The following is a 16,901-nucleotide window of genomic DNA, read 5'->3' on the forward strand; positions in this document are numbered from 1 at the left end:
TAAATCAATAAGAAAAGAAGTTCAGCAATCCTCTGCAAACCAAAATGAAAGTTTAACCTAAAATAAGGATGATATTTATTCAGATGGCACTTAAAAACTTCCTAACTGTAGCACACATACATAAATGTACTATATAGGTAAAGCGGAGTTTATATTTCCACAATTTCTTATTTTCTTCTCTGCTGTTTTCCCGATTTTTGATAAACTCCTTTTTAGTATTTGTATTGTCAGACTGAATCAGGGAACAACGTACAACAACTCCCCAAAGTTAAGTTGAGATTTTCAGTCCAGCTCAAATTTACACAAGCATCCTAAAGTTTTGAGTGGTATGGTTTTCATTACTTGTATCACTCTGAAGTCTCTGTAGACGGTTCCAGTTATACAATCAATATTTTCAAAGAGCAACAAATGCTTTTTTGAAACAGGAAATGTAAAGAGTACTGATCAATAACTATTTCTGCAGTAATATCAGAAATAAACAACAGATTTCATCACATTTCTCTTAATGATGGTTGCATGGCCTTTAACAAACAAAGAAATGGCAGAAAATGTGACCTCTGTGTTTCAACCTTTGGTTACTAAAATCAATTTTCCTTTTATAATGGGAAATAATTATTATCCTTATAGACACATAAAGGTACTTGTATTTTGTGACAGTGGGGAAAAAATAGAAAAGGAAAACAAAATCATGTAGAAATTCTAGCGTAAACTCGGGATGTGGATCCCTTCACATCTGGAGTTTTGTTGAAGTTAGTACATTTCTGTTTCTGGCTATTCCATTAATTAGCATTTTATACTTTTTGGGCTGAAGATGAATAAAATGAAGTCACCAACTACAAGAGAGGAGGATCCAATTTAAACAACTCACTGAATTTTGCAACGCCTCACACAACACTGTCCTCCAATAGGTTTGCAGTGTCATGGGCCTAGCACAGACTCAGAGACTGCTTCCTCCTGATTTCTGCATCACAAACGTACAGCCAAGTCAGACCTTATTTGACTTGACAAAATGAACAGAACTGGACATATTTGAAAATATCTACATATAGAGCTTACTTCAACAAAAATAAATGGTGGTAAGTAAATCCAAAACAATGTGGGTGCCTGAGCCAGCACTACATTATTCCACTGGGATAACTGTAGTGCAAAACAAGACTAGTGCAGGGCTGAGGGAAGGATCAGTATTACTATTATAATTCTCTCACATTTCCCTGACAAACTACAGTGCTGTAATAAGAGGTCCCACCCACTTTCCATGATGCCTTTTTTCACTCTATTTAATAGCAATGATCACTCTTTTTCTATGCAGTGCAGAAATTCTTGCATATCTCCATCTGCTGGAAATATCTTTTAACTCCAAGGGCTGCTGAGGGTGTCTGTAGACACTTGCCACCCATTTCACAATTGGACAAAATTGAAAAAGTTTTAATTTTCCAAGGTCATACAACCAGTCAGTGGCACAGGCAAATTTCTCAGTTTCCAGCTCTTTGCTCTGACCAGAAAGCTTTCCTGCTCTTTTCTGTGCAGTTACAACTCTGGAAACTATTCTTGTCCCAACAGACACAGCACAGGGAGCCACAGGAAAGCTTTATCTACCCTGCCTCCACAGTAATATTTAATTTCTAAGCTCAAAGAACTCTCTCATGGGGTAAAAAAGTAATTTGTTCTCCAGGTTAAATTTATTCTTGGTTTTTCTGATGAGCCAAGACTCTAGCAATTACTGTGACAGATGGAGTGATGATTTTTATGATGTGGAAACTTGTCCACAGGAATGAAACTGAAATCTCCAAACCTATTTCTCACAGTGGCCTTTAGACAGTTGTCAGGTAATAATTGTCACTGTGGACAAAGTTTGAATTAGTGAATGGCTCCAGCAGCTTGTTACTGCAACACTCCTTAGCAGAGTGACACTTTCTGATAAATTTTTGTCATTTATTCTGAATATACTTGAACCAGAAAGGGAACCAATATATGGGTTTAAATTTCTCCCAACACTCAGAAGAATTTGAATATTGTATTTGGAGTTTTAGTACTCTGTCATTTTGGAAGGACTGTTCCAAGGTGATTTTCAGAGAGCAGAATGAGATGTTTGAGAGGCTGGTTACGTACACAGAAAACAATAACATACCTCACAGAAATGACCATTTCAAACAAGATAGTTGTTGTGTGAACTGGGTTAGGAACTGGCTGGGTTTTCATGGGATATTTTCATGCCTTGCGTTTAGACAGCAAGAGCTGTAGCCAGCATAAGTGGTGAACAGCAGCCTCTGAGGCAGACATCAGGCACAACTTCAATTTGGAGGGTCACGGTCCACCACAAGCTCCCCATGCCTGGTGACTGAATGCCCTGGCCAAAATCCTTAGGCACAAAACCATTAAAAATAGCCTGATACTTGTCTATTCTCCTGGTTCCAGTCTTCACCATTAATCCAGAAAAAACACACAGAGACTGACTTTTGATACTTTGGGAGCATTTTCTGTGACTTACTTAGAGACTGACACTCAGGACTTGCTGACAGGCATGGAGAGAAAGGAGACATCTTTCCTTTGTTCACAGATGTCTCTTTGTAGTTCTGCTTGTAATCAAAACAGCAGGAAAATTTTAATACTAGTGATTTAAAAATGTTTTCTTACTGAGAACAGTCTTTTTTTCTTCTGTAAAGACACAGTAAAGAAAATACTGCTACTTAACTGAGCTGAATTAATATTTCTGTCCATTTTATAAGCTAAGAATATACAGTTTAATTTTCATGGGTGCAGACTGTGAACAAAAGGCGATCTGTAGCACAAGAAAGCACATTATCTCTGAAAATCAAACCATATTAAAAAAATACGAAGCATTTCCCAAATGACAGAGCAGAACAAATACCTTAATTTTTCTGTTTTAAAAATTTCATTCTAGTCTGTTTAACGATCATAGTTATTATTCTTAATATAACTGAGAGGATTATTTTACTGACAAAGCAAAGCAAACAGAATTAAGTGACTTGCTCAACTGAACAAAATTAGTCAGCAGAACAACTGCAAATAAAGCCCAGCAGCTCTAACCTGAAGCACTGCATCTAAACCTGAAAGGCTTCTGCAACTTTACCTAATTAAACACTTGAATTGTAGACGTTTTATGCCTTCCCAGGTTAAGATTCTCCTGCAAGCATCTCTCTGAATTTTTGAAAGTTGCATCTTCCTAGCAATTTTAATTAATAGCGTCCAAAATAGAAGACTCCTCATGAAAAAAATGAAAGCACTTAAGTGAGTTTATGGGAATGTTTGTGCTTATTAGGGTCAGAGATTTACTCATGCAAAATAGCTTGAGAGCTGAGATTGAAAGGCAGCATCATTTTTCTTTCATTAACCCTAACAGTTATATGACTGGATCATTTACTTGAAGAGAACACTTCAGTCAGGATTAAACAGAAATTATAGGAAACCGTTCCCGTTAAGACTTTCTAATTTGTTAATTGAAAGTGATAAAGAAAATCCACAATTAACTTCTATCATTTCCAAAAGATCCTTAAAAAATTTAAAGGCCTCAGGAGGCTGATTCACAAGCACGGACAATCTACGTTGAACACTGCATTTAAGTTGCAGACAGTTAATCAACACAGTTTATGCTGATTGTGTTTTCCCTTAGAACTATAAAATATTGCAGATCTGAAGGTGTTTTTAGAAGCAGCACAACCCTGTCAAGCATAACATGCCTGCAGTTGTGTTCATCTGGGCTGCATCCTGCCATCCACTGTGATGTGTGCTCCTGCCAGTGAGTCAAGGTCTCCAGGCTTATTTTCAGAGAGGTCTAGGAGTTAAAGAAGTGCTTGAGTTGCTAAAGATGTTGTTCAGGGAGTGAAGGCTATGGTACTTACATAGCTGATTCTCACTGAAATCAACAACAAGATGCTTCCATTCCCATCAGTATGAACATCAGCACCCAAGTCAATCCTTTTGATGACCAGTTTAATCTCAAATTAAACTCAAATCAAACTGCTTAGGGGTTGCTATGTGCTCTGTGCCTCTGAATGCCTAAATTTGTGTATAAGTGTGCCTTAAAAATCACTTCTCAAAACTAAAACCCACAGTATTCACTTCTTTAAATACCATCTTATGATTCTAGGGAGCTACTTCACTAAGAATTATTTTAACCAGGTATCTTATATTTTCAAAAGATGGGGTTTTTTTGTGACTATAAGGTTAGTTTGTTTTCATTGACACTGAATAAGCTGAACCTCGGTATTGCCTATTTTTATGTTCAAAAATCCACAGAAATAACTGTGCACTTATTTCCCTCCACTGTCTTTAAGCAATGTTATTTAATAGTAGTACTTCACTATATATAAGCTTGCTGTCTGTGGCTGGATTGTGTAAAATGCAGATCAGTCCAGAGGCTGAGCTGAAGGTGTTAAAATAAGAAGCACAAATCTGCTCTGATTCTTGTTTTAAATATTTGAGTATTTACATCCATTTGACCTAAACAGACTATTTTCCCATTTTGTAATTAGTATTTGAAATTTCTACCAAAAATACCCACCAAACAAATAAACAAAAAATCAGGCATAAAAAGAGAACTAAACAGTAGAAATTATTTTTTAGAAGTACTTTTAAATTCAAGACAGGTGGTTGTGTTTATCTCGGCCACATTGAAGACTCAATTTCATAATATCATTGCTATTTTGCTACTTGTTTGATAGGCTCCGTTCTCAGGTTGCCAGGCATTTCAAAACCACAAAATATGGTGAGAAGTGTTTTGGGAGATATAATTCCCATATTAAACACATGGGATTGAACAGGGGACAACGAGTACTCCTGTACAGTGTGAATTTCAATAAAGATGACAAGAGCCTCCCTGGAAGGCAGCCACACACAAGTGCAGTTATATGCATCACTCTGACAATAAGCTCGCTCCCAGCAGGTTACTGGGAAGGAAAAGGCTGTGCAGATATTAATAATGAGAGAGTGACTACCAGAGAGACTCACCATGCACACCTTCAGTGCAGCTACCTTAACTTCCTGACAGGGTCTGTGAACAGCAATCAGCAGCTCCTCAGTGGCCTTCACAGCCTGTGGAGGGATCCCAGGATCCCTAAAACTATGTGGGGGACCACAGGCAGCAGTGCTTAGGGCACACATGCACCAGGCTGGCTCAGAAACCACAGGAGTGCAGTGACCCTTCCGTGCCATACACTGGAAGCAGCATCACACATCAAGATTTTGGACACTGCAGTCTCCTTACCCATATGCCTGCATCCATTTCAGCACACTTCTACTCCTGTGGCTTTTAAAAGCTCCACAATGGTCAGTTACCCTTGAATACTGATGCAAAGGCACACAGTTTTCTTCAAGACTCTGCCCTAGAGCCTCATGCCAATGTTATCTTCTCTCCCTAATCCCCATCTGAAAGAAAGTTGAGGTGTTTCTAAGATCTGCTGTTATTAATTTGATTCATCAACTATCTTGAAATGAAACCCAACCATTAGTTCCTTCCCTACATATACTAAAAAAAAAAAAATGCAATCACATGATCAGAGACTTATTAAAAAAGCAAATATCTATAGAGTAAAAACAAAAGGTAAAAAAAGCCAACAATTTCAGGGCAGCCCTTTACCAAAAGTATACTGGCAACTAGAGGGCCAGAAAGATTTAAGTGAAAACAAGGAAGTGAATTCTAGGAAAAACCAAAACATTTTTCAAGTGTGTCTTTGTAGAGGGGAATGCAATGAAGTTCTCAGTGCAAAGCCTGGGAACACTTTGTGCTGCACAATGTTGAAATAAAGTCTCATGTTTGTAGAAAGAGGGTTACATCCACGAGCTGTGATTTCCTTTCACTGCCAATAATCTTCTATTTGTAGACATAATAGTCAATAATGACAGGGGCCAGAACATGAATACTCCACATCCATATTCCCACATGGTGCTCTCAAAGGAAAACTCACTACTCCAAAATTCTCTCTCTACTCCTGCCTTCAACGGTACACATTTTCAGCTGTTGCACATTGACATAGTTCTCTTAATATCAATTCATATGAACCAATAACTCAATCAAAAAACTAATTACACTTATCCTAAAATGGAAATACATTGTTCTAGACCTCCAAATCGCCCAGGAGTTGACACGCCACCATAAAAGGCAGGGTTATAAACTTGAATTTATTATAGACAAATAAAGCTTTGCCCTATGAATTCTCTGCCTATTAAGTTAATGAGCCTTGACAAAACAATCATCTGAGGAGCAGCTGACAAATTATCTGGAGCAGCAATTTGAAAGGCGTTGGCCGGCTTACAAACATTTCAGTTGGGAGAATATGGCATCATGTTCCTCTTCCTCTGGAAGAGTCATTTGTCAAACTGAATTTCCTGCAGATCAACAGCAGATTCCCAATACTGGAGCACTGATATAGAACAATAACTGTAATTACTAAGTAAATAATCCCTGTCATTTCCTCCCCAAACTTGAGGCTCACAAATGCTGATGCAGAACTCTTTCTAGGAAGTCTGCATGAAGTAAGCAAGGTATGTTTTTATTTTTGACTGGAGCTCACTGAAGTGTTTAATGTGGACGAAAAGAGCTTTGAGGAATTCAGGTGAGTAGAGGGGGACCTTTCAAAATACTTGGTCAGTATCTAGAGGCTTTTTTTTAGTGCAACTTCCCACACAGCTGGTGGTATCACAGCTGTGGATTTAAACCAGGGTCTTTTACTAGATGAATTCTTCAAAATTTTCCACACAACACAGTCCTGAAACATATTGCCTTTGGGAAATTTAGGGCTGTGTACATTAAATACTCTTGGAAGAACAGCCACTTGCATTAGGGTAAAAATGAGATCAGTGCTTTTCTAAAATCTGTTCTCCAACTGTGAATACTGGGTCCATTTGGAAATTGAATCATGATCCGTTGTAAAGCTGTCACTTTCCTTACCAAAGGCATTTGCTGAAATATTATTTCAAATGTCTTCCTCCACACTCAACTATTCAGAGTCCTGTGGAAAAGATGACAGTACTGAGAATATGGAAAACTGTCATAATTTCCATCTGAATGTTATTTCACAGTGTGAAGGAACTACAAATTATAGTAATCAGTTGCCTCTGCAACAGCATGTAGCAGAGTATAGCACAGCATTTAAGCACGAGTTGTGTCTTTTCTCATATTTTATGTTCTTTTTGCAGTTTTTGTTGGACTGTTGATTTAAACAAACTTATTAAATATACAAGGACTAGAGATCAAAATTATATTAAAGTAGAATGAAGATAAATGAAACCTTGTTCTTAAAGAGAATTGCTAACTCATACTCAGTAGAATAATACCCAGCTTTCCAAGTCCTGATGTCAGGCTATCCAATATCTGATGACCAAGTATTCAATCAATCATAACGCAAAAGAATGTACAGAATTATACATTCAGGCCTGATGTATACATTCAGTGCCAAAATGGCCTGGTTTTATGTGCCCTCCAGAGCTCTACTGATTAATGACTTCTAAGTATGTGGCTGCAGGAAGTAGCCTTAACATAATCTTTTTCCCCAACCTCTCTCCATAGCAGTCATGTCTAGAGAGATCAACCATTCAGCAATGAATTACTTCTCTCTGTGGTTAGCAAGACACACAACTCCATGGCCCCAACATCCACTAGAACCCAATCACTCAACTTTTTAGTTCAAGTTGGAACCTTTCTTTCTAAGGGGATCATTGTAAGAGTCTTTCTATAATGAACTCTTCCATTGTCTCATTCTAAAACCTCAGAAGAACTGCCATGCACAGATAAATTACTCGTATTTATACTTTACCTAAAGAACCAGAGTAATTTTACAACTTTTTGCCCATCTATGAAATTTAAGGCAACATTAGCAGAGAAATTAAAATATTGTGGGTAGCTCTGTTAGTGCCTGGCACCCTTGTGTCACCATGATATTTTTATGAAAATCCTTTGCTAGGATTTTTCTCCTATTCTAGCTGAGAAGCCTCAGAAAAGAAATGTGAACAATAACTATCTGATGGCTGTGGAAAGTGGTCTGGACATTGTTTACCAACAGGTGCATCTTTGATTAGTCCATGTGAGATGTTTCTACTTAATGACCAATCATGATCCAGCTATGTCAGACTCTCTTGAGAGTCATGAGCTTTTGTTACCATTTCTTTCCTTTCCAGCTTTCTGATGGATCCTTTCTTTCTATTCTTTTTAGTATAGCATTTTAATATAATATCATAATATAATAAATCAGCCTTCTGAAACATGAAGTCAAGATCCTCATCTCTTCCCTTGTCCTGGGACCCTCGAACACAACCATAACCTTGTGCAGATATTTACACTTTTATAAAACCTTGTAATAATCACTCAAACTTGTTTCACTCAAACTTGCACTGGGCTGAACAGCTTGACTAATCACTTGGGCCACTTTGATTAAGCACCTTTTTACAAATTGTAGAAACTACACAGTTTTCATTCTAATAAACTGACATCTTCTGCATGGTTTTGCCACATCTGTAACAGTATTTGCTAGTATTTGTCTTCTTGCTTTTTTAATGGAGCTTTCTATTTCATAGTATTGCAATGCTTTTCACAGCTGTCTTCCTAACCCCTGGGGTTTCCTTCCTGTTAGTGTATCTTACATTAATTTACCATTTCACTTTCCACATACACACTTCTGCTCTTCCCACATTATTCTTTGCTTTGAAAAATGTTTTCTGTAGAAAATGTCTATGATCAAACCTCCAAACATAATTATTTTTCTTCTGTTATAGAATATAAAAGATGACAGAGTTTTTCCTAACAGAGGAAGCACCCTAGAAAAATTGTGCCTAACTCTTCCTCTATCTCCCAAATATTGTTTGCAAATGGTTTACTACCATCCTTGTAGTCTGTAGAAAAATAGCTGGGCTATCTATGCTAGTGTAAAGTTTTGGATAGTCTGCTTTCCTTCATTAAATATTTATCAGGAGGCAATCACTGTCAATGTCTTACAGAAAGATCTTCCATTATTTCAGTTATGGAAATGTTCATAATTTTAGGCTTTCCTAACCGTCCTCTCAGAGCACAGCTAGCCTAGGGAATGCTGAATTTTAAATGCATTCCTGACAATGATTTGGTGAGGGAGGTGATTATTTTTTGCTCTATTTCTTCTGAATGGCTTAGGCAGCTGTCCTGTAAACCCAAAGATGCTCAGTGAACTAAGTATGCACAACAAAGGAACAAAGTGACTGAATCAAAACAAATTACTACAGCTTTCAGTGAAGTCTTGGTCACTTTCCATACTCAAAGAGAAAGAAACACTGAATTCAGTTGCAAAATGTGGTACACATTATGTAACCTATTTTAGAGCACCATTCCAATGGATCAGAACATTGATCTGTGTTCATCACTGGATTTTGGATGACCAAAATTATATACCAAGGTAGCATGTATCTCCCAGTGGTGCGGATGTGAAAGCATGGTTAAAAATAAGCACAAGCTGTAGAAAAAGAAGATCTATGGTGAAGATGCAAACTATGAGATAAATCCAGTGATGTTCATGCAGTTTAACAAAGGAGGTGAGGAAGAAGCGCATGCAGTACCTGGTGATCTCAGAGTCAGGGAGCAGGCCTACGTGGTAGTGGGGGTAGGGAGCTGAAAGAAGGAAGCTTTTGTCACACTCGACAGGGGAATAGTGCCTAGGAGAAGGTGGTTTATCACACAGTTTGTTCACAGTGCTGTAAACAGGTTCAGGAGGCCTGGTGATACAGAGACAAGAGTAAAAGATCAGGTGCATATTAGTTGCTAAGAATATAGAGAAAACACAGCAATCATTTCAAAAGCATGCATAGCAAATCTGTCAAGAGCTTTTCAGTGGGGCTTTTCCAACAAGTCAAGTGTGCTGTTAAAGGAATTGTTAGAGTTTGATAACACTAGTGTGGCATTCAAGTAGCTGCTGTATATAAATATACACGATACAAGTGGACCATAAAACTGGTCTGTGGGAAGTGTGGCGCCGAAAGGGAGTATCTTATCTCTGAAGTTGAGAAAGTGAGGCATTTTTCCCAATAATTATGCTATTTATTTTTTTTAAACTAACATCTACACAGCTTTCTGCAATCTTAATTTTGAGTACAGCATAGAAGAAAATGTTTACTACCTGAAAAAGAAATATTTTTTACCCATTAATTTATAATATAGATGAAGCACATATTACTTGCTAATACAACATACTCCTGTCCCAGTGAGCTGGGACTTTGCAAGTAAAGCTGTTGTCAAATTGACCCATATCCTAGAATAACACTGATGGCAACAAACTGTGTCAGCAATTCATCTCATGGGTGGCAATTCATTGCGTTTTAAGAGTTCTTTGCACTCTTTCCACATTCAGCCTTCAAAATCCGATTATGCAGTTAGCATCTGAAACAGTTAACCTCATTGCCAAGGCTACTGCAATCGCACTTGCAGGGCTGCTCCAATTTGCAAACAGCAGCCTGTGGAGTTAGATACAAAGAGTAAGAGCTTAAAACTAAAATTTCTCTCCTGCTGCTGCAAGCCACTTGTCCGGGGGAGGTAATACTCACCACAGCCCTGCCAGGAGCCATCTGGGAGAGGGGAGAAGGGAAAGTAGCCTTTAGTACCTACCAGCCAGGGATCCGCGGGACAGCAACAGCCAGTGGTTTGCAAAACAAACCCACACCACATGCACAGTGCATCTCCCACCTTGTAAGTTCCCTGCCTTGGCCCCAGGACATACCTTGGGGCCCGCTGGCACTGTGAAGCTTGACTCATTGTTTCCTGACATTTCTGCTCTAAAGAGTGCCAGGGGTCAATTGCTATCATATCCACGCTTCTGCCAGAAGAACCAGGGTATGTCACTGCCTTTCATCACTGTCATACAATATTAGCTAGATGGAAATCTTATTTCAGAAGCCTGAAAATATCAAGAGGCCAAGAAGTTAATGAACTTTTTTTGTTTTTCTGGCTGCACTGTGCCTCACACGGGCGTGAGTTTTGCTGTGACTTTCACAGGTACCAGAATTTATTACAGTCGTGGATGTGACGGCAGATACAGCGAATCTAATTTCCTTTGTTAGCTTCTGGGTTTGTCCTTTGGGGGAAAAGGAGTAGCTGCTTTACTTAAAAGCTGCTCTTACTCAATGTTAATAACATTATTCATAGCAATCTGCAGCATGATTTGAGAACTCTCTGTGCCTGAATTTCCCAGGGAAGACTTTACAGCTAAAAAAATGACAATTTAAGATTACCAAATAGCAAAATAGCAAAGCTGTCACTCATTTGGTTATAAAGCATTGTGTGTCAAGCACTTAGTAAAATCCCTTTAAAAATGTTTAAGGTAACAATCATTTTCTATCAGTATATTTCACTTGTTTCTGAGGGATGGATTTAATAATTTATTTACTAAATCAGTTGCTGCTTTCAATAAAAAGAAGCAGATAAAAACTATTCTATTTCAGTGTTGTCCAATACTGCCTTTTATTCCCTTGGAAACCACTTTTGCTTTTAGACAACATATGAAAGAACAAGTACAAATATCAAATATAAATGATACCTACTAAGAAAATTGAAGAAATATTGCCCCAGTGCAGGAAGATGAATAAAAATTGTAGATTCCTCCATGGCTTAGAACACTAACCAGTTTATAAAAAATTTATTAGTGTCCTATATTCAAGTTAATTGTCTTCTCTGTGCTGTAGACGACATCAGAATGTTGCTAGCCCTCGGATATATTGTGAATGCTCAAACTACACTGAGTCATCAGTCAGTGACCATCCAACCTCATGCTGAGACACAAATCATGCCACAGACATGGGTAGATATGAGGAATTTCTTTGTTAATTGACAGTTACAAGCTTCCTCCAAAAACAAAATGAAGTTAAACATTCAACATCTACCTAGATATTGACACCAAATTAGTCTTTCAAATATAAACACAGAGTCCTAACAAATTGTCTTACGAAGGCCAGCAAGTTTTAAAACATTTAGCAAATGTTAACATGTTTTAAAACATTTTTCACTCCATTCAGTCTTCCTGGGTGGTAAGATAACAGGAAACTGGAGCAGCTCTGACTATAAAGTCCTGTACTCACTGATATTCCCAAAGTGATATTGTGACCTAGTTAACATCATGCCCTCTGTATTTGAGCTGCTGAGAGAGGTCGTAAGATTAAGAAAAGGAATTTACACTTCTTATCCTTTTAAAACTTGCACTCTTTGATTAGAAGAAGATTTAGGATATCAGATAATTCCAGTTATGAGTGCACTTTGTATAAGGCCTATGAAACGGTGTGAGATCACCACAACCACCTGCTTCCCTTGAGATGTCACTTCTTCAAGGTCATTGAGAGCATGGACTGCACTGGTCCTTCAGATGCCTCTATCCTATTCAGATGCATCAGCTAACAACTACCAGCTGCATAGTTAGGCTCTGATTGCATGTTTTATTGGCACAGAAAAGCAAGAATTTGGAAAAAAAAAGCAGTACGTATCATCCAGTGTCCAGGATAAGTATACTCTGATTTTCTCTCTCAATGTGGAGTAGTAAATACAAATTAAGTAGTGTAAAAATATTTGGAAGTTGGGATAAAAATATCAAGTATAGGAATGGCTAAAATGATATGGGGCAGATCACTGTCCTGCTCATAAAAGCTGTGCTCCTTGTAGGCCATTAATCACAAAAAAGTAATATGAGATACTTGCTGCAACAGCCTGTCTTCAAATATCCTTCTCATTCTTCATTTTCTCTATGGCAAACTTGTACTTAACTACAATAGTAGCCACCTACTAGAAGAAAACAATACCCTATTATAAAAAAGAAGATTATGAAGACCACTCAGCTTTATTAAATAATTGTTCTAATGCAGCATTTTCTCGTGCCATTTATATTTCTCCTCACAGAATGAAGAAAGAACTTCTTTCCAAAGGGATCAGCCCACCTGATAAATCCTGTCTCACACATCTTCTCCAGTGCTATGACAGAGACAGATTGTCCTCTCTCAAAGCATGGGATAATGAGAATGCTATTTAGAAAGAGTTTTTAATGTGCCATTATGAAAAAATACAGCCAAGGTCACCTCAACTTGTCTTGCAAAATAATTAAGAGCCAAACTGAACATAAATACTGAGGCCTTTCTTTATTATGCACTAATTCTTCAAATGAATTTAAAAACATGTAGCAAGCCATTTAGTATACTTTAAGAAAAGTGTAAAGGCTAGATATATATTATTTAAGGACTAATTTACTGCACTTTATGTGCAGTTGCATCTCTTTCAGATACAGCCAGTATAGCTTCACAGCCAGTATAGCTTCACAGGTTTAATTTAAAAATAAATGCTAACCAGTTTTTGATTTTTTTTTTTGAGGAATAACAAAGAACTAAATTATGGAATTTCTTTTGTCCATTATCTTAATTTTCATCAATACCTATGAATAAAAAAATCTCCTTAAAATGGCAAATGTGGGAATATTGCTGTAAACATCTTTGATAATTGCAATATCTCTTTTAAAGAGTAATTATGTAATGTGGATCTACTCTGAAAAGTAGCTAACTACTGCTGTAACTTCTTAGTCAGATCTGCTCCCCTTCTGCCTTTACTCTGCTTATTTAGTGACAAACAGGCATCATAGTTCTCTGTCTTTATCAGTGAGGTAAAAACAAAGCTTTTTGACAAGAGTAGCAACTACTAGGTCTGGATGGACAGTAACAACTACATTAGTCTGAGAATAAAGCACACAATAGTAAAGGGACACAACAGAAAATACAAGTAGTAAATGTAAGTAGCAGCACAGTAGCAGCTTTAACACGCCCCAACAGAGAGTTCCACTCACAGGACAGAGTATCAAGTCACTTAACACCAAAGTTAGGCTTTTAAATGGTAACATGAATAGCAGAGAGTCACTCCTCCAGCAAAAAGTAAAAAGTAAAAAACCTGAAAGATGGAATTGCTATTCAGAACAGACGTAACAGCAGTCAGGCACAATTCTTACAGAAAGGTAGAACTAATTGGTGGAAAAGATAACAGTAGCAGTGGGAGGTAGAAAATTGATCTAACACTGGTTTTATTTATTTCATAGCAGACTGTGCAAAGCGAATATTCCTTGTTGTTTGCAGTCCTTATTATTCCTTGATTAGGTCATCATTGTTTTGTTGTTTCAGGCTGACTTAATGGTGGAACAGAAGTTATAAAAAAATGGCATTTTTAAAAACCATTCTCTCCTCAGCATCATGCAGGATCCTCAATTTAAAATTAACTTTTTTTTTTTTTTATTGCAGAATGCTGTTTGGTAGGGATCAATTGTCAACACACAGCACATTAAATGTTAACAGTTTCAGGTTTTCAAACATTTCAAAACCTTTTATGATATGGAAAGAAACTAGCTCAGCTCTCACAGCATATTAAGTATGCAGAGCTATAGCCAGGAAACAATCTAAGAGAAAATAAATCTCCCAATGCTACAAGTTTACAACTTTTTGTTTTGTTCTGTTTTTTGAATAGCAATTTTTAATTGTATCCAAGTTCCATAAAGACATCTAACACATTAATTTTACTAATATAATGTTGCTGGGAAGTAGACAAAGAACTTTTTAAGAAGTATTTCACTATTGAACCAAAAATCAATGGCAATTTAATACAAACGAAATCTTCCATTTTAATAGCCAGTGATTTTTATATATATATGTCCTTTGACTGAGCTACTTAGTCATATAACCTTCTAGAAGAACCACATACCTCACTGTCCAATAGGGTAATTAGAACTTATAGTTGCTTTTATTTCATAGGTTGTGCCCTAGCAATTTAAATGAGACTAAATCACTCATATGACATGTTTATTTCAACTAAATTAAAGACAGAGGACTATGAAGAGCTGGAGGAAAATACCTGAAGTATGGTACGTTAGCTCTTTCTGGAAACCCCAAAATTAATAATTTCTCAGCTTTTCAGTTATTAACTGCTGTTTTCATATGCCTAAAAGGTTTCTTTAATTGCAAAACAAGTGATTTTTAGCACAGTCATGAAGATTAAGGATTGCCTTGTTCCTCTTAACAATACTATTTTGACATTTTAATAGAGTTTTCAAATGGAATGGCCTACAAGAAGGCATAACTAGAATTTAGAACTTCTAATATTCTACACCCTATTCTACACTTATTATTCTTAACCATAAGGAATTAGGAAATTAAATGACTGCTTAATTTAAAAAAATAAAAAAAATCAGTAATGATTTCCTGTTGCAGTAATGGAAAAGAAAGCTGTTTCACACAGAAACATAGAGACTGTCAGACCAAAGACCCAAAACCCTTGCAGTGACTGTTTAGGAAACAGGGACCAGCAAAGAATGGCCCTTACCTGCTCAGCTGCTGAAAATCAGCCAGGACTACACAGACCAGAAATTAAATCCTAGAAGACTGTAGTCAATAGGCCTGTCCACCATGAATCAGCAATTATTCTCATTCATATTGGAACATTTTTATGTTGTTAGGCTTCACAACTCCCTGTGGCACTGAGACCCAGAAACTGATCATGGCATACCCAAAAAGCTCTTCCTTTGTGTACTCCAAGCCTGATACTTGGTTGCACATTCATAACCTATTTGCCATATTTTAAATTTAGCAATGCATTGTAAACTCCCCGTATCTGAGTCGTAAGAAAGTTGTAATGGTACTTGCCCATTGCCTTGCCCACAGTACCCTGTGCCCTGGGTACTTTTGCAGAACTCTGTTCTGCCTCTCTCTGACTCCTTTTTTCTATACTGGAATTATTTGTTATTTATCTTTCCCTGGAAACCATGCTACACCCCTGCTTGCCCTCTTTTGAGGTTTTTTTCAGTTGCCTCCATGTAGGACTCAAGACATGAATGTACCACAGATTCACAGAGAAAACCATTACATTTTGCACCCTTGTCCTTTCCTATCAGATCCTATTTTCATTCTTAATTGCCTTCTTGATTGCTCCTGAGTCCTGAGCTGACAATGCCACAGAACTAACCAGTCACCCCAAGGTGTCCTTCTCAAGTGGCAAGAGCTGCACGAAGGGTCCATATTCATGTTGTATTTTGTCTGTACTTCAGGCTATCCTTTCCTCAGCACAGTATGGAAGGCTACTCACCATTTCTGTGTATGTTATCACTACCAATTCTATCTCATTTCAAAAATCTCCATACAAGCACTAAAGCATGTTCCAAAATTTTATTAGTTTTTTTAAGTGTTAAGTACTAAGTAGCTGCCAGTGATTGTATTAGAAATAGTCAAATCCTATTACTTGGGGATCTCTGACAGACCTATTCAAATATGCAAGGGTAACTCAGGAATAAGAGATTATCTGTGACTGGATAATGACTAAATTTTTACTTTAACATAAATTATTCTCTCAAGTCAAGATTTATTATACTTAAAATAAATTAGGATAAAAAAATGAAATCTCACTCTAGGCAGACAATTATGCATCTGTAAAGTTTAACAATTAGTTTAAATTTGTGTACTAATTACAAAAAATATAAAATAGTCAATTTGCAAGTTAGCAACTTCAAGCTTCAATCTAAGGAATGCATTTCACCAAGGATGCAATTTAAGGTTATGTAGATAAACTTTTTTTTCCCCCTTTTAACTGAACGTTTAATGTTCAGTTAATGTGTAACTTGAATAGTCTTCTTTTAATTAACTTTGTTTTTAAAAAAAGCATAATTTCTTAGACTGATCAAAGACCAAACCAAGAAGAAATTCTTTTCTGGGATACCGTATTGGATTCAATATGTCACCAACTTAACAACTAGAGATGAGAACTCTGCTTGCGAGAGACAGCAAGTAACTAGTCACAGCAGCAGGCTGGCATCCTCCAGACAGACAGACAATGAACATGACAGACTGCCTGGTGGGATCACACCCACATAATCCACAGCCCAGAAACACTGGGTGCTTCTCCACTTTTCTAGAGGGAGATGGCCTAT

General features: G+C 37.2%; 1 protein-coding gene across 5 annotated transcripts in view; it reads right to left on the reverse strand.

Moving 5' to 3' along the window:
- The window catches only part of DLG2 (discs large MAGUK scaffold protein 2), a 973,962-nt gene that overhangs the window by 233,664 nt on the left and 723,397 nt on the right, over positions 1-16,901 (reverse strand). For 4 of the 5 annotated variants that reach the window (XM_041483662.1, XM_041483665.1, XM_041483664.1 and 1 more), the window contains one exon: positions 9,538-9,693. The exons of the other annotated variant lie outside the window; for it this stretch is intronic. In XM_041483662.1, the coding sequence (XP_041339596.1) occupies positions 9,538-9,693 (156 nt within the window). The remainder of the gene's footprint in view (positions 1-9,537; positions 9,694-16,901) is intronic. 5 annotated transcript variants of the gene reach the window in all.

Source organism: Pyrgilauda ruficollis, unplaced genomic scaffold (genome assembly GCF_017590135.1).
Source record: "Pyrgilauda ruficollis isolate IOZ18807 unplaced genomic scaffold, ASM1759013v1 scaffold60, whole genome shotgun sequence".
Classification (NCBI taxonomy): Eukaryota; Metazoa; Chordata; class Aves; order Passeriformes; family Passeridae; genus Pyrgilauda; species Pyrgilauda ruficollis.